At 40.7% G+C, this 25752-nt stretch overlaps 1 protein-coding gene and 1 long non-coding RNA gene across 2 annotated transcripts; one reads left to right on the top strand and one right to left on the bottom strand.

Moving 5' to 3' along the window:
- Nucleotides 1–572: 572 nt before the first annotated feature.
- Nucleotides 573–22522, top strand: LOC134663265 (aryl hydrocarbon receptor nuclear translocator homolog). The gene is made up of 14 exons (XM_063519678.1): nucleotides 573–747; nucleotides 1447–1495; nucleotides 2197–2277; nucleotides 6397–6557; nucleotides 6891–7063; nucleotides 8476–8623; nucleotides 9906–10088; nucleotides 11239–11327; nucleotides 12957–13167; nucleotides 13864–14014; nucleotides 16323–16447; nucleotides 18654–18805; nucleotides 19752–19986; nucleotides 21744–22522. The coding sequence occupies exons 1-14, from the start codon at nucleotides 720–722 to the stop codon at nucleotides 21899–21901; spliced, it is 1944 nt and encodes a 647-aa protein (XP_063375748.1). The 5' UTR covers nucleotides 573–719; the 3' UTR covers nucleotides 21902–22522.
- On the bottom strand, nucleotides 19829–20326 carry LOC134663269 (uncharacterized). Its single transcript, XR_010098133.1, has 3 exons — nucleotides 20225–20326; nucleotides 20003–20137; nucleotides 19829–19951 (listed from the first exon to the last, which is right to left on the bottom strand). It is a non-coding gene; the product is annotated as an uncharacterized LOC134663269 (long non-coding RNA).
- Nucleotides 22523–25752: the final 3230 nt, after the last annotated feature.

Below are 25752 nucleotides of genomic sequence, written 5' to 3'. Positions count from 1 at the left end.
AAGGGTAAAAACGGGACCCTATTACTAAGACTCCGCTGTCCGTTCGTCCGTCCGTCCGTCCGTCTGTCACCAGGCTGTATCTCACGAACCGTGATAGCTAGACAGTTGAAATTTTCACAGATGATGTATTTCTGTTGCCGCTATAACAACAAATACTAAAAACAGAATAAAATAAAGATTTAAGTGGGGCTCCCATACAATAAACGTGATTTTTGACCGAAGTTAAGCAACGTCGGGCGGGGTCAGAGGGCTACCGCGAAAACCGAATTTCGCAAATTGCGGGCATTTTTCTCTGTCACTCTAATTACGCCTTCATTGGAGTAAAAGAGAAAGATCCCCGCAATTTGCGAAATTCGGTTTTCGCGGTAGCCCCTCAGTACTTGGATGGGTGACCGTTTTTTTGCTTGTTTTGCTAAATTTTTTGTTGATGGTGCGGAACCCTCCGTGCGCGAGTCCGACTCGCACTTGGCCGGTTTTTTTTTACACTCTGCTGGTAAACAATATTAAGAAATATGGTAGAAAAATCTATTACAGGTGGCAAGAAATGGAATGTCTAGTAGAAAATGCTAATAGTAATAAAAATGGCGCTGTTGAGCAGTTTACGATAAACATACGTTTGCAGTGTGTACTTTATTGATGTAATTATTTTGTTGTGATTTATAGTAAATTGTATTATTAGGAAGTGATACCATATCGTGGACTAATGAGTTTATTGACCGATGTCTGCCGTGGCTCCCAATATCCCCGGTTGGTGTTCTTATTTCGTTGTGTTAAAATAAATTTTGTGTCCATCATTTAGATTCCCTTTGATCGCTAGCCATTGTGTATGTAAAGATGGTAATCTAATGCATATTATTTAGTATTCTCAAGTTGTTCTAGCATCCGTTATATGTTATCGACTATACTGACGTTGTCCCGAGTTGTTAGCAACGTTAAAAGCCAAATAACACATCTACTTCTTCAATATTTGACACAAATTCTGTAACTTTTATTTATTACTCATTTTCATCATGTTGGTCATAGCACAGTTAACGAGAGCTGAATTAACATGATTTGTTTTTATTAATTATTGCTGACTAAGGTCAAGTGGTTTTCATAACATAATTACGAATTCCTCGAACGTGTGCTTTCTGAGTACTATAGGTCTATTAGGTCTATAGGGTGGTTAACTTATAAGTTAACTTTCCCTAACATAACTGCATAGTTTTTTATTAGGTATAAAGTCCAGTGAAAATTTAATGCTCTGTGGTTAGTATTTGCAGTAGGTATGCACTTACCACATGACCTAATTTTAATTTGCAATACATGTGTAAAATTGCCTTATCACAACTGAACATGTATTCAATAAATATGGAAATAAAAAATATATACTATCATTAATTATTTAAGAAAACTGTTGTGGCTGTAAATAATGTCATAAAATAAGCAAGTTAGTACTTGTTGTAGGGGCTGACCCAGCAAAGGATATACAAAAGCGCCGTGCTGGCAGTATTGGGTGAGTCTTATTTAATTTGCAAAGTGTGTCACTCATGAGTTAATATCGTATATTCTATACAACATAGCAGTTTGCTGCACAGCACCCGTGTATGATATTTATTTCCACCAAAGACAAGGTCTTTTACATGTTAACAACCTTACAAAGTTCATAAATTAATACATAGCAGTCCGGTTTTTTTATCGATTTGTTTGAATCAAACTTTATCAAAGTTATGGGTAGGCTTTTGATATGATAAACTGCTGTATCATAAATAAAAGTAGTTAACAAAACTTGGTTGATAGGAGGGGGGTGGCAGATATTCAGGCAGTTTACTTGTTATATAAATTAGCTCGACAAATGTTCTGTATTGAAGTAATTACAGTTTCTTCACCAAGGGTTGCAAAATGCTTATAGCGTGAGCACTCTAGGGTAAAAAATGCCAATAATACAAAATAAACTTGACTCAGTTATTTGGTCAATTAGATAATGCTACCTACTGATGTACCAATACTAACAATGGAATTCAGCTTAATTGCATGATTTTCTGTGTGGAAAGATCTCAGAAACTTTATACAATTTCATAAATATTCCAGAGATTTCTGATAGTTCCTTCACCCTTCCCAACATTGATGGTACAGAACTTTATATCATAAATTCTGCTTGATTTTAACTTTGGAAATGCATATCTTAATAAATGCTAATTTGTATTGTATTGACAGATCCGATGAAGACGACGCAAGTGGGGGGAAGTACACAAGGATGGAGGAGGACAATATTCAAGACAAAGAGAGGTTTGCAAGGTAATAAATTGGAATCTTTTTAATTTGGAATCATTTAAATACTAAATGCGAACCATTGCTGAAAAAAGCCTCCCGAGTTTTCCTACAATGGCTGGTCTCTAGTTGCTTTTGTGTTTGTACTATGATTCTCTGCAATCTTAACCAGATTGCAGGTATGTAGGTCTACCTTGTTGAAAGACTCTCGTTTTGTGTCTGTCTTTAAATTGGTAGGTATGCGTGAGGTAGTGATGGAGTCGGAGAATCTTCTTCGAATTTCGATGTGTGAAGTGTACCTAAATAGACACAAAATATTGTGCTGGCTAGTGAACAGTGAATACAAAGTAGGTACCATATTGTATTCCAGATAATAATTCCAGAAATGTTGTTTACCCGCTTCACATGTTCAAAATATAGCAATAGTAGGTACCTGGAGACCTGACGCGAATATGGTAAATCGAATTGCCTCCATGTCATTTTTGGATATTGGTGTGATAGGGGGAGGCAGTCAGGCAGAGGTGTGTATTGTCGTAATTGGCAGTTTTTAAAATAGCTATCTACGTCATGCGTGTATGCAAAATTAGAAACAATATTTCGTAAATATTTTCAACATAGGATTGTATTGTACCTACTTTATTTTGAATAAAATTTACCTCGACGTTTCAAATAACATCAAGCTAGCGTAGCCACGTAGCTACATAATATAACCTAAATACGTCATTAATATGGGTAAGATGACTTTGAACATTACGAATCTAGAATAGGCTTAATACAAAAACAGGAAATCATAAACATACAAAAAAGTTTTTTTAGAATGATATCAATGTGTCTCATTGGGCCTCTATTGTCGCCGTGCTCGAAAGATAGCATCGATTCTGGGACTACTTTACCTGCGCAAGATTTATTAGTCGTATTGTTTAAAGTTTATGGCTCTCCACTTACTTACTATTGATACATTCAACTTGACTTATTGTTTGTACTACGTTGACCAACCAAGAATGGAATTCAATTCCCATATTAATTTAATTAATTATATTAAATATTATAAATATTAAAAATTAATATACAATATTAAAAATTAATAAAGAAATTTGTCAGTTTATCTTGTTGATAACTTGATAGCCTACTGTAGCACATACGCTACGCAAAATAGACAAAATGGATGATTGTCCACTTGTAGACGATGTCTACGAAATTTCAACAGATTATTATTTAAAGACTGCTTTGCCATTATTCATTGACCCCGTTGCTAACAACATTCAATTAGCTTGGTTAATCCTATCTCGTTTAATGGACATATTAATGAGGTAACGCATTCATCAACTTGAAAATTATTTCCATTTTTCCCACCGTCGTCAATGTGGCGTTGGCGTGTGATTGGGAACGTGTCTTATCACGCGATACCTGCACTTTTCCTTTACCTTAAAATGCCAATAATTATGTATATTTTATTAACTTGTGCCGAGAATACGAGCTGCAGTGGCAGTTTAGATGTTTGTTTACGATGCTTCGAAGTATAATCATTCAGATTAGAGAATGTTTATACGTATAGGTGATTGGTTGTTACAAATAGCGTTTTTGCTCCACAACACACTTCACTCATATCCAGCAAAGAACTTTGATTTATTTTTGTCTTCTTCACCTGGGTAAGGCTCACACAAATTGTACGATAACATATACGGGAAATCATAACACACGATAACACACTAAAACTTGTATTAGGTAAATTATAAATATGATAAAATATTTATAAATCAGAACTTATCTATAAAATAAAACTAATAACTAAATAAAACCAAAATACATCTAGAAAATGTGGTCCTTTGGCATGGTACCGGGGATGCTGGCAGCATTTCCCCGCTGTATTGCGATGCTAATACGTTGCGCGAGAAAGCTGCCAGCTTTATGTTAGCTTTAGTTTACACTTGTAATGAAAGCACTAGGACAGAATTTGAAATAAAAGGCTTACGAATGTATTCCGTGAATAATTACTCTTTTAGGGTTCCGTACCCAAAGGGTAAAAACGGGACCCTATTACTAAGACTCCGCTGTCCGTCCGTCCGTCCGTCCGTCCGTCCGTCCGTCCGTCTGTCACCAGGCTGTATCTCACGAACCGTGATAGCTAGACAGTTGAAGTTTTCACAGATGGTGTATTTCTGTTGCCGCTATAACAACAAATACTAAAAACAGAATAAAATAAAGATTTAAGTGGGGCTCCCATACAACAAACGTGATTTTTGACCGAAGTTAAGCAACGTCGGGCGGGGTCAGTACTTGGATGGGTGACCGTTTTTTTGCTTGTTTTGCTCTATTTTTTGTTGATGGTGCGGAACCCTCCGCGCGCGAATGCAACTCGCACTTGGCCGGTTTTTTATTAAATAATTTTGTAACACAGGCAACACACGTAAACAAACATACGTGAAAACAATGGCGTCAAAGTCGAGTAGCGTCTTCAAAATTGAACTAAAATCACTTCAATTCAATTAATCATATTTCAATAGCTGCTTTAAGTTAGGTGTCCGGATTTCTATTGAATTGAATTAGGTACTACTAATAATAAAAAACCGCCTCCGAAAAGTATAAAAATCCTATGACGAACTAACAACACAACATCACACTCGCTATCACTCGCTCTTTTTGTGAAAACCAAGATGTCGGAGCGGTTACTGATGTATCTTATTTGATAGTTGAATAGTTCCTAGCTCGATAAAAAACGAGAGGTGTTGCTTAGACTTCTAGACAAAATCATACCGCATAACATAACATACGTGTAATCCAAATGAGGACATTTCAATGAACATAATATTTTCATTCGTTTACTTATCGTAATTTCGGTAATATTTAATACATGAATTGGAAAGTAATTTTAAACAGATTATTTCATTAAATGAGATATACTTAGACCTTCATGTTAAGGGAGTCTCCAGGGGTTCCTTACCATTACGCAAAAACGGCAATATAATCACGTTTGTTGTATGGGAGCCTCAATTAAATATTTATTTTATTCTGTTTTTGGTATTTGTTGTTATAGCGGCAACAGAACTACATCATCTGTGAAAACTTCAACTGTCTAGCTATCACGGTTCATGAGATACAGCCTGATGACAGACAGACAGACGGACAGTGGATTCTTAGTAATAGGGTCCCGTTTTTTACTTTTTGGGTACGGAACCCTAAAAATAACTTTAATACTTTCAAATTGGGGTCGAGACACTTGATTTTCTATGAATCTGCAAATGTAATAGCCTTTTGAAAAGAACTTTTTTTGTTGTTTTTAGGGTTCCGTACCAAAAAGGTACAAAAGGAACCGTCGCTGGTATGGTGCGTCGCTGTCACATCCGGCAGATAATAAACAATTGAATGCGCACAGATTTTCTTCAGTGTCCAAAAACAGACGAAATGACAAAGATTTGTATCTTTTGACATAAGTAGGTGGAATAGAACGAATTTTATCTAAATCAGTACCAGTCAATTATTTTAAAATCCGTTACTTACCGGTATCTCAATTCGCGCCGCCCTAAACGCTATTTTGCGGTCTTTTACAGCCAAAGAAGTACGAACATTGAAGGTTAGGAGACAAAACTAGTTTTGTGTATTTATGTTTTGTTTACTTAGCATAAAATAAATTAGATTCATGCAGCCAAACCTCAACTGTTATAACGTCTCACTCACTAACCGTTAGAGTTAAGCTGTTTCACAGACGTAATACAAATGTGTTTCGGTGGCTCGGAGAATATTCGAGAAAAGTACCACCAAGGCTGTCCCTAGACTTTTATCTTGACGGTCATGGTTTCGACAGCAATAGCCGAATGTCGATGTGACCTTAAATGAAATCTCCGCTCCGATCGAGATCCGTGCAAAATCAGAGGCAATCTTTTGTGTCAGTCAAAACTATTGGCGGCAATATTGGCTGCCAATAGATTTATTTATTTTGACTGTTTTAAAGGTCAAGCTTGGTATAACTAGCGATTAACACACGCTGAAAATGTATTCATAAAACTAGAAAGAATTTATTATTGTTAATGTTTTAATGGGAATTTTCAGTATTGATTTAATATGACTAACCAGTTTGTTTCGTATCCAACCCCAATATTATTACTCTTCTTTAAAAAAACCTTGTCTAATACACAACTTATCTGTTAGCCGCGAGAACCACTGTGAGATTGAACGACGGCGAAGAAACAAGATGACGGCGTACATAACAGAGTTGTCGGATATGGTGCCAACATGCTCCGCGCTGGCACGCAAGCCCGACAAGCTCACCATACTGCGTATGGCAGTAGCTCATATGAAAGCATTGAGAGGTAAGTTCGGATGCACGTATAACGAATATAACCATATTTGTATACCAGCTGCTTTTCTCTCTTTCCAGCCACTCTATGCCCTATAAAAGTATCTGTCCGTCCGTATGTCACACCCATTTTACTCGAAAAGTATAAGGTATATTTTATTGGAATTTCGAATATAAAAGAATGCCCCCAATCCAACATTTGAACTGTTTAAAAAACTAATTAATATTAGCTTTAATGTTGTTGAAGGTTGAAAAAGCATTATAATGTTATGACGTATGCCTTATTATATTATTATATTTTAGAATTCGTAGATCGATTCATATTCATAGTTTTCGTATTTTCCAGGCACGGGCAATACTTCCACGGATGGCACATACAAGCCATCGTTTTTGACTGACCAAGAACTCAAGCATTTAATCCTTGAAGCGGCAGACGGATTCCTGTTCGTTGTTAGTTGTGATTCTGGTCGCGTCATTTACGTCAGCGACAGTATAGCTCCAGTACTTAATTATTCTCAGGTATGAGGTTGTTTTTTTATTAGAGTCTGTGTGGAAAGAGAAGAGTCGTAAAATGTAATGGATCCCTTACATTACACGACTCTTCTCTTTCCGCACAGACTCTAAAACTGATAAAAATGCAAAGGGTATAGCCGGGTAAGCATGGCCAAACTGCCCTTAGCGAAAAAAACAATTTCCTTTTATTGGATTATTAACCTATAGTAGTGCTTTCACCAAATATTAAGCCTCAAATGCTTCAGATTTAAAAAAAAATGCAAAAAAAGAAAAATCATTTTTATTTTATTACAGCCAAAGTACTAATCCGATTTCTTTGTAATTTGGGTATGTTATAAATACAATTAAGGTCGCTTTCTGAAAAAAATAATATTGAATTATCTCTTAAAATAATAGTAAAAAATTGACATGAAAATTTTCAGAAAAATAAAAAAAACATGCGAGATAGCGACAGTTATCAAATTTACATATTTCATGTAGAATTTAATAATGTTTAACATATTTTTTTTTCAAAAATTAAAATCGGGATTAACAGTGTTTAAAACTCGAATTTGTAACAACCCATAATACTCTCTCTTCATACAAGCAAAGCTAAGTAGTCATAAACGAATGAAGTATATGTGAACGCAGTCTTTACGAATTTCAATTTAGAATGTGACGTATTTTATTCATCAAAGGAACAGACATTTTTCAATCGTTAACGCTCTGTATAAAATTCGTGCCTATTTTCCTGTTCCCGCGCTTTTTTTTAAATCTCTGAATGCCGTTCGCCCTAGCCGCATACAGCCACGGAGTTTAAGGTCCGCGCTCAGCAAAATAAGTCGCGTTCTAAATTCAAATTGCGTTGGGAATATACCTTTCTAGTATAACGTACAAGTTATTTTGTATGAAGAGAAGGTATTATGGGATGTTACAAATTCGAGTTTTTAACACTGTTAATCCCGATTTTAATTAATGAAAAAAATATGTTAAACATTATTAAATTCTACATAAAATATGTAAATTTGATAACTGTCGCTATCTCGCATGTATTTTTTTTTATTTTTCTGAAAATTTTCATGTCAATTTTTTAATATTATTTTAAGAGATAATTCAATATTAATTTTTTCAGAAAGCGACCTTAATTGTATTTACAACATACCCAAATTACAAAGAAATCGGATTAGTAATTTGGCTGTAATAAAATAAAAATGATTTTTCTTTTTTTGCATTTTTTTTAAAATCTGAAGCATTTGAGGCTTAATATTTGGTGAAAGCACTACTTATATATAGGTTAATAATCCAGTAAAAGGAAATTGTTTTTTTCGATAAGGGCAGTTTGGCCATGCTTACCCGGCTATACCCTTTATTACTTTATAGGTCGTAGAAACGTTTTTCGTTATTCTATCGTAATATTAATTTTAACCTTTATATTTTAGGGAGAATGGTATTCCTCATCTTTTTATGACCATGTGCATCCAGAGGATACCGAGAAGGTTCGAGAGCAGTTGAGCACTCAGGAACCACAAAATACAGGACGCATTTTAGATCTGAAAACCGGAACGGTGAAGAAAGAAGGACATCAATGTAAGTTTGTGAAGCACGCTCTTTTATGCTAATAAATTCTAATAATAGAATATGAATAGTATAGTATAGACAATTAGGCTGATCCTAGCTTTATAAGAGTGAAAACCTGCACAAATGTAGCAGAAACACCAAGTTGTCCGAATCCATAGTTCTAGGGGACAACGGCCCTAATTCCTTTCAAGAGAGTCAGTGGGACGTTTAAACAAGATAGAAGAGACGCGTTCCATATAGATTTTTGTACTTTGACCCCCCTGTTGACATCTCTATGGCACTGTGCGAGGTGCGGAATGTCTTAAACGAAAAAAGAGGAACTTGAACCAATTTATTTGTACAAAACGGGACTACTCTTTATTCAAACAAACACAAGTACAGATGTGGTGCATAATTATTTTCCTTCGTATTTTTACGAAAACGTACGAACATGTCTTGCTATTTCAGTCAGTCTCGGCACAAAAAGTACTGAGGTTGATTGAAGTAGCATGACAAATACGAACGTTTCGGAGAAAATACGAAGGAAAACAATTACGCTCTAAATCTGTATAAGTTTACAGCTACCTACGCCAAGACACTTATACTGTTAAGACGTAGTCAGTATCATAAACATGTAGGAACTTAAAATTAAACATACAATATCTGGTAGACCGAGCTTTGCTCGGTAAACATATAAAAACTCAAAAATAAGCGTTTTCCCAGAGATAAGGTACATCGATTTTTTGCCCCCGAGAACCCCCATATACCAAATTTCATCGAAATCGTTAGAGCCGTTTCCGAGATCGCCGAAATATATATACATATAAATAAATAAATAAACAAGAATTGCTCGTTTAAAGGTATTAGATAGATAGATAGATAATACTAAGTTACATAGGTAGATTTTAAAAACCTAAATATTTCCATCGAATTTAAACTGTTGTGAGACATGCTAACATTGAATAATTTTACGGTTTAGACTCACTTGTTTCAAGTCACTCGCGCGACATGTTTCGGAGAGCCTAGGTCTCCTTTCTCAACTTACAATGACAGCGGAAGACCTCCCCCAACCGGTTTTCTCGGCGCGCGCGCAGCGTGCGACGCGGCGTGCCGCAGTACGCGATACACGGCCGTCGTGAACGCTGCTCGCACTGTTAGTGCTTGAGAAAGGAGACCTAGGCTCTCCGAAACATGTCGCGCGAGTGACATAAAACAAGTGAGTCTAAACCGTAAAATTATTCAATGCTAAATATTTCCCTTACATTATTGGTTAACTTTAATGATGATTCAATAATGTGTGGTTTGCATGCAGCGTCCATGCGGCAGGTGATGGGCTCGCGGCGCGGCTTCATCTGCCGCATGCGCGTGGGCGGCTCGGCCGAGGGCGCGCACCTCGGCCGCCTGCGCGCGCGCAACTCGCTGGGGCCCTCGCACGACGGACACAACTACGCGGTCGTCCACTGCACCGGCTACATCAAGAACTGGCCGCCTACAGGTAGACCATCATATGCCATTTTTGTTTTTCTGTTTGGTGGCATTTTCATTCAGAAAATCAAGCGGGTGGTCGGGGCCATCGCTATAATTGATTGTCAATACGAAACAAAAACGGTTTCATCAAAAGAAGTATTTTATAACTCAAGTGAGGCGTAAAAATAAAACTTGAAATGAAAATGAGCATAAAATTTACAATTATGTCATGAAGTCATTTATTAATATTCACAAGCTTCATTGTAGTTTCACAACCTTTTCAATTCTTTATCAATCAAAGTCCCGATTGATTTAAAATGTAGCGTGGGCACTTAACTTTGGCGACAATGCAGTGTTACAGAACTGTAAAACTAAAGAGTATCAAACTCTTTACAGTGGGTCTTGTCATAAAATCATAAAAATATTAGTTGGTGTCAGATCAGATAAAATAAAACCGGCCAAGTGCGAGTCGGAGTCGCGTTCCAAGGGTTCCGTTACATCACAAATTTTTTAACAATGTTTTTTTTATATGAAACATGAGTGAAATATCTTTAAAAAAATCCGTAGGGGACAGATCATAACATCACAAAGTAATTAAGTCTGACTCACGCTTGACTGCACATTTGTCAGGTTTTTGTTTTCCTGTCATCTACAGGTAAAGAACTACTTTGTGTTTTTTTTATCTTAATATTATAAAAAAAAAATATTTGAGATTCTCACAATGAGTTCTTTCATTTGATATGTAACACGATATAATGTAGTTTCAAAAACTTTCGCACCAAATTTCAACTTAATTGGTCCAGTAGTTTCGGAGAAAATAGGCTGTGACAGACGGACAGACAGACGCACGAGTAATCTTATAAGGTTGTACTTTTTTTCTTTTTGAGGTACGGAACCCTAAAATGATTGCTAATATTTATATGCTTTAATGTAAAAGGGGGCAGTATAATCCCCTTCGCGGGCCGTACCTAACCTAATGTAGATAGTTCTTATAGAGTTCCTATACCTACACACTCATTTACAGGAACTGTTTGATATAAAAACTCTTCAGTCCCACTGCACTGTCGTCTAAAAAACGATCTCAATGAAACATACTTGCTATAATATAAATGAATATTTATAATAGTTATGTTGTTTACCCATTAAAGAACATAATGTTATTTGCTATGGGACATTAGACTTGTTTCCAGGCATGCAGATGGACCGGCCGGTCGACGACGAGCTGCACGCGTCTCATTGTTGCCTCGTGGCCATCGGACGACTACAGGTCAGCTTAACTATAACGTATATTATTATATTAGTACTAAGCCGCCAGACTCCGATGGCTCGGGCACGTAGTAGATGGGGGAAGATCGCGCAGTCTGGAGGGCGTACTCTGGAGTACCAAGTGGCGGAAGACCGTCTGGACGCCCTAGGTACCGCTGGAGAGACGAAGTGCAGATAGACCTTAGCGAACTCGGCGCCGTCGACTGGACGGAAACGGCTTTGGACAGAGTAGCATGGTCTTTGGTGTCGGAGGCCAAGATCCACTTCGGGTATTTTTTTCTATTGCTATTTAGTTTTAATTTAGGTTTTTGGACCTCCTAATTGGTTAATTTATGAGTTTCATTTCTCTACTACCTAAAGGTTGTAAACACTTTATTGCACAAAACAAGTACATAACTCAGAGAGAATACAATAAATGTGTATTGTGTACAAGGGCTAGCTTATCCCCTTGGGCAATCTCTTCCAGCTAACCTTTAAGTAGTCGTCTGGAAGAGATCGCTCTTTAGCGATAATACAGCCTGTTGTTGACCACTGTTTTCATGTATTATTTCTGTTTCCATGTACATTTATTCTGAGGTGCAATAAAGAGGATTTATATTGCATTGTCTATTAAAAACTAACAATCGGAACAGCAGAATATAGTCCACTTCGATAATAAAACAATTTTTCAATTTCAAATTTCATTCAACAGATCGGTGCAAACTGCACTGCAAAGGGATCAACCCTCCTCCAAGTTTTGCAAATTGCAAATGAAGACTTGCATGCTTACTTCTCATTTGTCAACTTGAATGATGAATCGATGTATACTAATGAAAAATGTTATAGTGATAGAATTAGGACTGGTTGCACCAAGCAGTTTGACATAGTTAAAGAGTTCGCTAAATTTTATTGTATGGATAGTTTCATAGTAAACCGCCGCGGCGCGCCGGGTGACGTTGATCAGTCTGTCAAGTGCAACTGGCACTAAGTAGGTAGCCCCACGTGGCCCTTGTAAAGTCCAGCTATCGCCTTACTAGAGCTCATAATACAACCGAACAACGTCGTGCTCTACGAGCATTTGGTATTTCTACCTCTAACCGTGGCTGGCTAGAGCCCTAGAGTCCATAATTTTATAGTTTTATATACCGTACACTGGCTGAAGTTAATTTATTACAAATAATATTAATTCGATCCCACGTGGGATCCACTTTGACGTTGGCGAAATCATCGACAGTATCGATGGAGCCATATTACCCAAAGATTGATTGATAGGTATAGTTTGTAGCTTTCTAATAGACCCCGAAGACTAATCCTATTGTCTATTGTTAAGAAAAACCGCTCGTGCCACGTGCCACAACCACCTGCATAAAAAATCGGTACTTCGGTTACTGAGTGCCGGCGAGTCGAACGCTACAGAACCAGTCTAAAATGTGTCATCGAGATGCGTAACAAAGGCGCGTTATCGGAGAGCGCACCTACACTGGTTTTTTGAGCGTTGGACTAGCCCGCGCTCAGGTGCCAAATAGAATAATTAGGACCCTTTTTTGCAGGTAAGTAGCACGTGCGGTTTTACTGAACAATAGACAATAGGATAAGCCTTCGGGGTCTACTAGAAAGCTACAAACTATAAGATCGTTTTGTATCGGCGCAGGTGACTTCGACCCCGAACGCGGCCGAGGGTAGCCTATGCAGCGGTGGGGTGGAGTTCGTGTCGCGGCACGCGGTCGACGGCCGGTTCACGTTCGCGGACCAGCGCGCGGCGCAGGTGCTTGGCTACGCGCCCGCCGACCTGCTCGGCAAACTATGCTACGAGTTCTACCACCCGGAGGACCAACAGCATATGAGGGACAACTTCGATCAAGGTCGGTGATACTGATAAAGCCAGTACATTGGAGTTAGGTTAACCGCTTCGATGTCGCTTTTTAGGGTTCCGTACCCAAAGGGTAAAAACGAGACCCTATTACTGACTTCGCTGAATGTCTGTCTGTCACCAGGCTGTATCTCATGAACCGTGATAGCTAGGCAGTTGAAATTTTCACAGATGATGTATTTCTGTTGCCGCTATAACAACAAATACTAAAAACAGAATAAAATGAATATTTAATTGGTGCTCCTATACAACAAACGTGATTTTTTTTGCCGTTTTTTGCGTAATGGTACGGAACCCTTCGTGCGCGAGTCCGACTCGCACTTGACCGGTTTTTTTTTTCTTTTACACCAAGCGACGGTCTGTGTTTCAGTTTGGGCAAATGATTTTGTATTTCGTATGTCCTGATGTTGTGATACCGTGAAAATAGTCCATAAACTATAGAATTGAGAGTTATCTCATTTAATAGTTCTTTTTATCTAATATATCCATACTGAATAGTATAAATGCGAAAGTGTGTCTGTTTCTTACCTCTTCACACTTAAACCGCAACCAATTTAGTTGAAATTTGGTATACAGATAGTTTGAGTCCTTTTGTGGTTTCCATGGCAGTTAGCGAGGTCTACAACTCACAGAGCCAGAGAGATGTCATGAGTTGTTATGAAACTCACGAAGTGTTTTGTTTTTTCAGTATTAAAATTGAAAGGCCAGATCATATCCCTCATGTACCGGTTTCGTACCAAAACCAGGGATTGGATATGGCTGAGGACGTCAGCCTTCGCCTTTTTGAATCCGTACAACGACGATGTTGAATATATTGTCTGCACAAACACGCTAGCAAAGTGAGTATACCTTTTAATAAAACTATCCCCAGTTTCTACATTGATGTCTATGTCACAATTATTTTATTAAGTTGTGAAATTATTTGTTGTCTTGATTTGACCTGAGGGTGTCTGATCTATTGTGGGTGGGCGTGAATCTAGGGACCGCTAATTTCTGAATAGCGATTTAGCATTATTGTACCGTACAAACTCCAAGTCTCTTTACCAACCATTGGTGGACCTTATGTTTGCGTTTGCGAATGAATTGACAGTTACGACAAGACGATAATGGACGACCGCTTCTCCATACGAACGTAGTCCCCATTTAAGCTTAAAATAAATGTAAAAGTGGAAAAATTACTGCCATGGGTGAGACTGAACTCACGGCCTCTGGATGGATTAGGTCTTGGTGGCTCAGTTGACAGAGCGCTGGTGCATCGATCCAGAGGCCGTCAGTTCAAGTTTAACCCGCGGCAGAAATTTTTCCACTTATAAATTTATTCTAAGCTGAATAATAGCATCGTTCGCTGACGTTTCTGCTCGTTAAAATTTAATTTTTTCACTGACTTAATATAAAAGAAATAGACACACAAAGCAGAACAAAAACGTCAAGAAATGTGGATCCCAATGACGTTTCGCACCATTTGCATTGATGATAGAAACGCTTACGTAAATTTTGAGTCAAGATAAATGTTTCGTACAGAAAAGAGCTTAATGTCGTAAGCATTAAGTGTCAAATTTGCATACATAAGTACCAACACTGTTAAAAAATTTAGTCCGATGGCACTAAACGTAACGTATTTACGTCAAGCAACGTCAAACGAGAATAATGAACGAATGGAGTCACTTTGGTACACTTGAATAGGTATTACTGTACAGAAAAACCAATTGAAGTAATAAATAAAACAAATTTAATTTAATCGGGAGTTTAAATAAAATTAATTCGTGGTTCAAATTCAAACAAATTAATATTTTAATAAGTAAGTATACGTCTTTAAATACCAATTTCCTTGAAATAAATTCAACTTATTAAATAAAATAAAATAACTGTGTATTTTAGATTTACATTTACTCATCGCACGGGTGCACGGGGACATTTAGGTACTGATTGTATTTTTTTTATAAAGTCCATACTTTATAAAAAAAATCGGGTTGTTCCCACTAGTTACCACCAAGTTGATATTAGTGGTAACTACTAGGATTTTTTTTCCCACCTTTTACCACTGGTAACTACTGGGAAAAATAATTCCCACTAGTTACCACCAAAGCGAGTTGGTGGAAATAACCCAAAAAAATCCTGTGGTTGTCACTGTGTTCAGACAGGTTTAGCATTTACAGTTAGTCGATATAAGCCCTTATTGGTTGTCGGAAACAGGGAAATGGGCCGATCACACAAGTGCCGTTTTGCTTTGTTTAAAACTGCATCACCCCTATCTCTTGCTATAATTAAATAGCAGTCCACTTTGCACGTCGCATAGGTTTTCTTGGAAATCTTGAATTTAAACATAATATTATTCCTTACGAATTCCATATAAAAATAAAAATAAATATTGACCTCACATCGACTCATTAGATTTTTGTTCCTTGACATCCCTTCTTTGGTACTAACAAATTAATTTATTCAAAACCATAAAATTACCACCAGATTACATAAATTATGTAATGCTATCCAAAGAACTAACCGAAAGAAATACATTCCATCCTTTTTCCTTTTTTTTATCATTGTTATTTTTACATATTTTAACGGCACATTTCGTAATTGTTGACAACTTCACATTTGAGCGTTTCAAACAAGACTAAACGAAAAAGTAACGCGTGATCTGTTTCAACGTTACTTTTGTGGGGCCATTTTTTGCGGCTGATTGGGTATCCAGTTCTTTATTATATATCAATGAATTTTTTAGTCCCCATTTTCCTCCCTGGATATTGTCATTTTTACTATATGTATTGTATATTACTCATAGCTGCCTCTTTGTTTGATTTATTCGATTTTTTTGATTAGTATACGAGTTAGGAGCAAAAAACATAATCCATAAAAAAATTAAAAGCTCCTAACCCTTGCGTATAAGATTCCGTTCGATCGTAATTCTCATAGTTTACCTAGAGTTTTTTTTTTCAAAACAGAATCTCTTAAGACGGTACGTTAACCCTTTGAGCCACACGGACATAATATTGAGTCGACAGAAAAGTCCCTCGGCAACAATGTACTATTAAGTTCACCCACCGACGTGATATCTATCGCACACACAATTTATAAAAAGCCATAAACCTCTTGACGTTAGAGGTTATGAGGTATCGAGGGGTGGGGTTAACTGTTTTATTTGCGCAGCCGGTCGCTGGGCAGCGCGAGCGGCGAGGCGCCGCCGGAGGAGAACTACGACTACCACTTGCGGCACCGCGACGTGTACCAGGCCGCGCAGCCCGTGCTGCACCAGCAACACCATGCACCGCCTGGTACGACTCATTTTACTACTGTCACTGTGTGTAGCCGGTCGCCGGGCAACGGGCAGCGAGGCGCCGGAGGAGAACTACGACTACCACTTGCGGCACCGCGACGTGTACCAGGCCGCGCAGCCCGTGCTGCACCAGCAACACCATGCATCGCCTGGTACGACTCATTTTACCACTGTCACTGTGTGTAGCCGGTCGCCGGGCAACGGGCAGCGAGGCGCCGGAGGAGAACTACGACTACCACTTGCGGCACCGCGACGTGTACCAGGCCGCGCAGCCCGTGCTGCACCAGCAACACCATGCACCGCCTGGTACGACTCATTTTACTACTGTCACTGTGTGTAGCCGGTCGCCGGGCAACGGGCAGCGAGGCGCCGGAGGAGAACTACGACTACCACTTGCGGCACCGCGACGTGTACCAGGCCGCGCAGCCCGTGCTGCACCAGCAACACCATGCACCGCCTGGTACGACTCATTTTACCACTGTCACTGTGTGTAGCCGGTCGCCGGGCAACGAGGCGCCGGAGGAGAACTACGACTACCACTTGCGGCACCGCGACGTGTACCAGGCCGCGCAGCCCGTGCTGCACCAGCAACACCATGCACCGCCTGGTACGACTCATTTTACCACTGTCACTGTGTGTAGCCGGTCGCCGGGCAACGAGGCGCCGGAGGAGAACTACGACTACCACTTGCGTCACCGCGACGTGTACCAGGCCGCGCAGCCCGTGCTGCACCAGCAACACCATGCACCGCCTGGTACGACTCATTTTACTACTGTCACTGAGTGTAGCCGGTCGCCGGGCAACGGGCAGCGAGGCGCCGGAGGAGAACTACGACTACCACTTGCGGCACCGCGACGTGTACCAGGCCGCGCAGCCCGTGCTGCACCAGCAACACCATGCACCGCCTGGTACGACTCATTTTACTACTGTTACTGAGTGTAGCCGGTCGCCGGGTAGCGAGGCGCTGAAGGAGAACTACGACTACCACTTGCGGCACCGCGACGTGTACCAGGCCGCGCAGCCCGTGCTGCCTCAGCAACACCATGCACCGCCTGGTACGACTCATTTTACTACTGTTACTGAGTGTAGCCGGTCGCCGGGTAGCGAGGCGCCGAAGGAGAACTACGACTACCACTTGCGGCACCGTGACGTGTACCAGGCCGCGCAGCCCGTGCTGCACCAGCAACACCATGCACCGCCTGGTACGACTCATTTTACTACTGTCACTGAGTGTAGCCGGTCGCCGGGCAGCGAGGCGCCGGAGGAGAACTACGACTACCACTTGCGGCACCGCGACGTGTACCAAGCCGCGCAGCCCGTGCTGCACCAGCAACACCATGCACCGCCTGGTACGACTCATTTTACTACTGTCACTGAGTGTAGCCGGTCGCCGGGCAGCGAGGCGCCGGAGGAGAACTACGACTACCACTTGCGGCACCGCGACGTGTACCAAGCCGCGCAGCCCGTGCTGCACCAGCAACACCATGCACCGCCTGGTACGACTCATTTTACTACTGTCACTGTGTGTAGCCGGTCGCCAGACAGCGAGGCGCCGGAGGAGAACTACGACTACCACTTGCGGCACCGCGACGTGTACCAGGCCGCGCAGCCCGTGCTGCACCAGCAACACCATGCACCGCCTGGTACGACTCATTTTACTACTGTCACTGTGTGTAGCCGGTCGCCGGGCAACGGGCAGCGAGGCGCCGGAGGAGAACTACGACTACCACTTGCGGCACCGCGACGTGTACCAGGCCGCGCAGCCCGTGCTGCACCAGCAACACCATGCATCGCCTGGTACGACTCATTTTACTACTGCCACTGTGTGTAGCCGGTCGCCGGGCAACGGGCAGCGAGGCGCCGGAGGAGAACTACGACTACCACTTGCGGCACCGCGACGTGTACCAGGCCGCGCAGCCCGTGCTGCACCAGCAACACCATGCATCGCCTGGTACGACTCATTTTACTACTGCCACTGTGTGTAGCCGGTCGCCGGGCAACGGGCAGCGAGACGCCGGAGGAGAATTGTTACGTCATAAAAACTTCCACTTTTCTTTCCATTTGATTTTTGTTAGTAATTTTGCTCATGTCGGCTTTATTGCTTAAAAGTAAGCTTTAAAGGCGTAATATGAATCGAGTCTCACAAGATTAACTACAGTGACGTGCGTGTGGAGTGCCGACTGTTTAATATGCGATTGTTGCAGCCGGCAGCGTGGGTATGGGCGCGGCGGGCGCGCGGTCGCCGGGCGCGGCGCCGGCGGCGGGCGCGGGCTACGCGCCGCACTACGCGCCCGACTACTCGCCGCACCGCGTCGCCAACACGCCGCCCGTCACCACCTGGACCACGCTCCGACCCGTAAGTCAAGCCTCCTAGCCGACCCACGAGAAAGACCCACCGGCGTAAGGTTTTTAGACACTTAATAATTTTTTAAGAAGTATTTTCTCCCGCATATTGCCGCTTTACTCGACATAGTACAATACAAAAATGATGCTGTAATATGTCTTTTCTCAAACATGCAATGAAATGTCGTCGCTCCGGGCGTTATATCAGGCTTCGAAGTATCACGTTTAGGGCGGAGCAACCCCAGAGAACTGTAAAGGAATTTCATACGAAATTGAAGGCCTAGGCCGGGAAGTAATTTTTTTTTAAATTCTAATGTAAACATGGGGTCTGTGTCCATAAACAGACTAAACAGCCGAATTAAATTTTTTTTTTATATTTTTGGTGAATGAATGGTTATCGGACCAAAATATCCGTGTTAACGCCTGTTATACACGAACGTACTGATATTAAGAATACGAATTTGTATGATTCAATGTGTTGATGAAAAAATTTAAAATTTTGTCTATACGTAAGTCACCAGAGACCATAGACAATATTTAAAATCCTCTGCATTTATTTTATCTATAGAAATTGAGATTCTTATTATCAGATTGTGTATAATGGCCCTAATAAGGGTATATTCGAACACTACACACGCTAAATACGGACGACTTCCGTAAAAAAAAAACAATTATGGCGGGATTGGAAGGAAAATTAAAAAACTTTTGTTGTGAAGTTGGATTTTTTTTATAAAGATTTGTTTGTTTGTTTGAAATTTGTTTTTTTGAGTGGTGTATTTTTTTATTTCATTGCATGTTTGAGAAAAGCACTATACATGCCTAGCCGTGAAAAGGTCTTGCCGGCTTCGTATCACTATCCGGCCTCCCTACGGTCGGCCGGCTATACCTACTCACTAATGTACTGTACTATGTCTAATGTACTGTCTATCTCAGTAATGTACTATTAATTTGTTGTCCAGAGCGGCGGCGCCGGCGGCGAGAGCTACGCGTACAGCGGCGAGGCGCCCGCGACGGGCCCCGCGCCCGCGGCCGACGGCTCGCCCGCGCGCTCCCCGCCCGCGCCCGCCTACCTGCCGCCCGCGCACTACCACCACAACCACCACCCGCACCCGGCGCACGGTCAGTATACACGTACAGCGGCCGACAGCTCGCCCGCGCACTACCACCACAACCACCACCCGCACCCGGCGCACGGTCAGTATACACGTACAGCGGCCGACAGCTCGCCCGCGCGCTCCCCGCCCGCGCCCGCCTACCTGCCGCCCGCGCACTACCACCACAACCACCACCCGGACCCGGCGCACGGTCAGTATACACGTACAGCGGCCGACAGCTCGCCCGCGCGCTCCCAGCCCGCGCCCGCCTACCTGCCGCCCGCGCACTACCACCACAACCACCACCCGGACCCGGCGCACGGTCAGTATACACGTACAGCGGCCGACAGCTCGCCCGCGCGCTCCCCGCCCGCGCCCGCCTACCTGCCGCCCGCGCACTACCACCACAACCACCACCCGCACCCGGCGCACGGTCAGTATACTTCGTGATTTGAAGTAACGATAAGTCCATTCACTCAGTGTTGCCATGTGCTGAATCAAAAAATCTTGAGCTTTGGTTTCCTCGGAAAGCGGTGCCGTCATATAGCGGACGCAAAAAAGACGGCCGTCTTTACGGTGACGACATGTGGAAAGTTCCACGGCGTCATAACACACCGTCAGCCGCCAAGGTCAAACGAAACGTATCCAGGAGTAAAAATGGACGACCTTGATTTAGCTTTAATAATTTACTTGGAGGATGAAATATCATCAGAAGGAAAATAATCGTAGTGCGGAAGATCATTTATTCAAATCTCGTGGTACAGAAAGTGCATTTGAGATTTGGGGTACAAATGGCTTCATCGCTATCAAATAAAACGTTCACGAAACTATCGACACCGTCAAGACGGCCCGGCCGTCATTAAAATGGCGGCACCGCTTTTTGACGTTAAGCTTTGGATTCCTCCGAAAGCGGTGCCGTCATATAGCGGCCGCAAAAGACGGCCGTCTTTACGGTGACGACATGTGGAAAGTACCACGGCGTCATAACACCGTCAGCCACCAAGCTTTGGATTCCTCGGAAAACGGTGCCGTCATATGACGGCCGCTATATAGCGGTGAATGACGTCACTAGAACGTTGTCTATGTAAACAAGATGGCGCGGTTTCCTAGACGGCGTTGATTGTCAACGTAACGTAAAAAAGCGGTGCCGTCATTTGGATGACGGCCGTCATGACGGTGTCGATAGTTTCGTGAACGTTTTATTAGATAGCGGTGACGCCATTTTGAATAAATGACACGAGATTTGAATAAATGATTCCGTACTACGATTATTTTCCTCTTCTGATGATATTTCATCCTCCAAGTAAATTATAGATGGTCAAGCAAATCTTGTCAGTAGAAAAAGGCGCGAAATTCAAATTTTCTATGGAACGATATCCCTCCGCGACTACATTTTTCAAATTTGCCGCTTTGACCTTGGTGGCTGACGGTGTGTTATGACGCCGTGGTACTTTCCACATGTCGTCACCGTAAAGACGGCCGTCTTTTGCGGCCGCTATATGACGGCACCGCTTTCGGAGGAATCCAAAGCTTTACGGTGTCAATCACCGCCCTCTAGGAAACCGCGCCATTTGGTTCTAGTGACGTCATTCGCCGCTGTATTACGGCGGCACCGGTTTCGGAGGAAACCAAAGCTTTACAGATATGGCTATGACGTCATTGTTGTTGCAGGCCCTTTTAGCGTTCGAAATTTAAATTGTCATTTTTGAACCGCATTTTTTCTCAGTAAATGGTAATATTTTTAATATACTAGTGGACTATTTTAGTTGTACCTAGTTATCTAAAATGAAAGCTTAAATAACAATACTGCAGGTTCCCTATTGTAACATTATAGCGGCATCCTTATAAACTTCGCAGGTATGTGGTCGTGGCAGGGCGGCGGTGCGGGCGCGCCGGGCACGGGTGAGAGCGCGGCGCCGCACGAGCTGTCGGACATGCTGCAGATCCTCGACCAGAGCGGCGGCGCCGCCTTTGAGGACCTCAACATCAACATGTTCAACTCCAACTTCGAATAGCGCCACGGTTCCCAAGGTTGCCGCCCCGCTTGGTCGCGCGACGCTGCCCCTGTTCGATCCCTGATCGACCGTACTGCCGGAGACAACTGAACTATCGATGGCGCACGAATTCGAAAGACGTGTCGCAGATTTACTAGAGGACGCGGCTTCCGGTGACTCATAGTCAATCATCGACCGCGGTTGACATCAGTCCAGCGTCTGTTAGTTTCGGTTGCCTGCGGTAGCACGAGACCCGAGCGCTTCCCGCGTCCGCGACTTAGCGTGTTGATAATTTATCTAGAGCTTTATCGCGGGATGATATAGCTTTCAACAAATGGCAACCTACTGTACAAATCATGTACCTTACTTTGTAAAAAAAACAAATTCACTATACTCTTCTTTGACGCTATTTTATATTTGCGAATAAGATTGTGGAGACTAATTAGGTATTGTGTTATCGACTTATTGATTGATGGGCTAAAAGGTAGAGCGATGGATCGGCAGCTAGTTACTTAGCATACGTATATATTTTTATGTAATAAAGTAAATAAATAAAAACATAGGTTAAGGATAGACATTTATATGATAGCAATACGATGAACCTTTTTTCTTATGCATTTTAGACATTTAATTTTTAAGAACAGAAATCGTCGGGTTAAGTAAAAGTCACTAACTAACATCATTGAAATTATTAGACAATAAACCGTGTTACAAGTGTAATAAAGTGCATTGTTACTTTAATTTTTTGATTGTACTTAGTGACTTTTACTTGTCACCCGACGAAATAAGTTAGGTCCAACTATTCCTGGCTGAATATATTTTAAGTTTAAATGATCTGACATAAGATGAATACTGTATTTGATGCTACAACTAAAATGATTCAAGGAGAACTTTTGTAATTCATTTTAAATTGGTACCTACTTAATGTGAGCTTCGAGATTTATTTAGAATTTATTCTGAACATATTTTTGAAAAAGGTCACTTTGATGGACGCCAATAATGACAATGGGCAAATCTATAGGTACGTTTAGCCTGATGACTGCACATATTCTGTAATGATATAGAGCTGTATCGTGTAATGACGCATAAATGATTAAGTTTAGTGAAACAAGTATTATATTATAAATAGTTATATTCGTTTAAAAGGCTCTTTCAGCCGGGCTAGCACATGATTGACGCGACAGTATCTCGCGGCGAGATAGACTACCCGTCCCTCTTTAATTAACATAGTTAAAAAAAAGCGGCCAAGTGCGAGTCGGACTCGTCCATGAAGGGTTCCGTATTTAGGGGATTTATGACGTATTAAAAAAAAACTACTTACTAGATCTCGTTCAAATCAATTTTCGGTGGAAGTTTGCGTGGTAATGTACATCATATATTTTTTTTTAGTTTTATCATTCTCTTATTTTAGAAGTTACTTTCACACATTTTACAAGTTTGGAAGTGTCTCTCGCGCAAACTATTCAGTTTATAAAAAAAATGATATTAGAAACCTTAATATCATTTTTGAAGACCTATCCATAGATATCCCAGACGATACGGGTTTGATGAAAACATTTTTTTTTTTCAGTTTCAGTTCTAAGTATGGGGAACCCCCAAAATGTATTGTTTTTTTTTTCTATTTTTGTGTGAAAATCTTAATGCGGTTCACAGAATACATCTACTTACCAAGTTTCAACAGTATAGTTTTTATAGTTTCGGAAAAAAGTGGCTGTGACATACGGACAGACAGACAGACATGACGAACCCATGTGGGTTCCGTTTTTTGCCATTTGGCTACGGAACCCTAAAAAGACGGGTAGTCTATCTCGCCGCGAGATACTGTCGCGCCAATCATGTGCTAGGCCTACTGGTCACAATGTTTTATTGATGTCTCAAGCTTGACATCAAGCTGTAAATCAAGAACTTTTCATTTTTTTAAAGTGAGACCTTTATCATATATTTTAATGCTGCAATGAACTTGTTACCAAGGGAATATTGAGTCCATATTGATTTTTGTGCTAGGGAACAGTGTTAATAAACTAGTAAGCAATATGTCCGCCGATTCTCACCTTTTAGCCGCATTTGGTATTCAACACATTCTAATGCCATCTCTGGCACTTATTAAACACTTAGAAATTTTTATTTTAAGCTATTTTAAAACACTACATTAAAGAGTACCTACGATAATTATTATGTATACATTTTCATTGAGATCATATATATTTTTACCAGAGCCTAACATTCTATTGGGATATAAGTAATGAACTTATACTGGCTCTGATTATTTTATTTTTAGATCGATAGAATTGAGTATTAAAATTTGTAAAATGAATTTTTCATTAAATTTAAGTACATAAACATTTTAACATGGTTTTTTTTTACTGCAAGACCGACTACACTGGAGAAACAACATATATCTATGCACTTTGTGAAGTCACATGTACAGTGTACGCTGTTCGTGTTTTATGAAATTCATGGTTCTCTTGATGCGAGGGGATGGCATGAGTGGTGGGGATAACTGACAGAACGGGATAGTCTAATGTATCTTTCACTAGGAGTAGCAGAGAAAGCGCTATTATTGTTTGTCTTTGTCACAGTCTCATATTTTTTTATTCCCCACCGTAGTTTATGGTGGGATACAAACAATGCGTAAACGTCAAATTGGTGTGAAACATGAACAGTGCAAAGATTATCAGGAAAAATATTGAAATCAGTGTTTCGTGTGCATGTAGTAGGTACTTAACAATTCAACAAATATGGTGAATTGCTCAGTTTTGCGCTGTACAAGTGACTGCCGGCAAAAACAGGACAACGTAACATTTCACAGGTAAATACAGTATTTTATACTTCGGTCACATTATCATGCTTAGTAACAGCATCCTACAATCTATATCAATTAAAATCAGAGTAGAAAAAGCATTTACAGTAAATAATAACTCGGGTAAAAAAATTAACCTATAAATATTTCCTGCTAAATTAACCGACCAAATTACGTACGCATATTGACAGTAAGCCGTCACCCTTTTAATAACGTGTATTCAATTTAGTCGCATTGCTATTATTCGAGGGATACCAGCCCGTGATGCATACAATTACCCCAAAATTCGGGTATTTTGTATTTTAATAACATTTTTATAAATAATTTTGCTGTAGAACTGGACATATACGAACAATAAAATTGAACTGTGTTTAAATTAGAATGTTAATTATCATAACGTTATAGGGGGTTTTGCCACGACTCAGAGAATCTAATTCTATGATATGCTGCAGGCACTAATTCTTAATTTTGCAATAAGAGTGACAGATTACAAAATGAATATTTCGTTTATTACCTCCAGATTTCCACAAGATGCAGGCACGCGTGCTAAATGGATTTTAGCAACCGGAAGGAGAAACTGGGCACCGACGCAAAACTGCCGGATATGCTCAAAGCATATTACGAAAACCTACCTTTTCTATTTCTTCCTGTGGCACACAGTATGCTAAAAATTCTTTCTTTAGGCATACTTGTAATATGTATGTACAATGAATCGCTTAATGATATAGACATTTTTGTTCATAGTTTGTCCGTTTTCAAGAACAAAGTTCGGCATATTTTGTTTACTAGTAATTGAAAAATTGTTTCAAGTAAATATTTTGCATTGTTTTCTTACTTTATTTGCGTGTTGTACTCACAACTATACCTACGGGTAATTTATAATTAAGTAACCTATTTACTTTTCATTGTAATAGTCAACTTAGTAACGTATGAAACTTTAGGCCTATTTTTAGTCACTTTTGTAAGACTTATTTGTTTTCTAAATAAAATAAAATAAAAAGAAAATTGGCCCATTGATATTTTATTTATCGCTGCGTCTTACGTAGGCGAACAACTCGCGAACGTGATTAAA

The sequence above is a fragment of the Cydia amplana genome, chromosome 4, assembly GCF_948474715.1.
Source record: "Cydia amplana chromosome 4, ilCydAmpl1.1, whole genome shotgun sequence".
In the NCBI taxonomy this organism is placed as follows: domain Eukaryota; kingdom Metazoa; phylum Arthropoda; class Insecta; order Lepidoptera; family Tortricidae; genus Cydia; species Cydia amplana.
Note: the sequence above shows the minus strand (reverse complement) of the source record. Positions and strands in the feature narration are given on the sequence as shown.

Excerpts from the sequence above, each read along its gene's own strand:
- LOC134663265 (XM_063519678.1), top strand. The coding sequence starts at position 720 with ATGTCTGCCGTGGCTCCCAATATCCCCG. Across the intron at positions 14,015-16,322 it reads TGCACAAACACGCTAGCAAA|CCGGTCGCTGGGCAGCGCGA; the intron begins GTGAGTATACCT and ends TTATTTGCGCAG. Across the intron at positions 19,987-21,743 it reads CCACCCGCACCCGGCGCACG|GTATGTGGTCGTGGCAGGGC; the intron begins GTCAGTATACAC and ends TAAACTTCGCAG.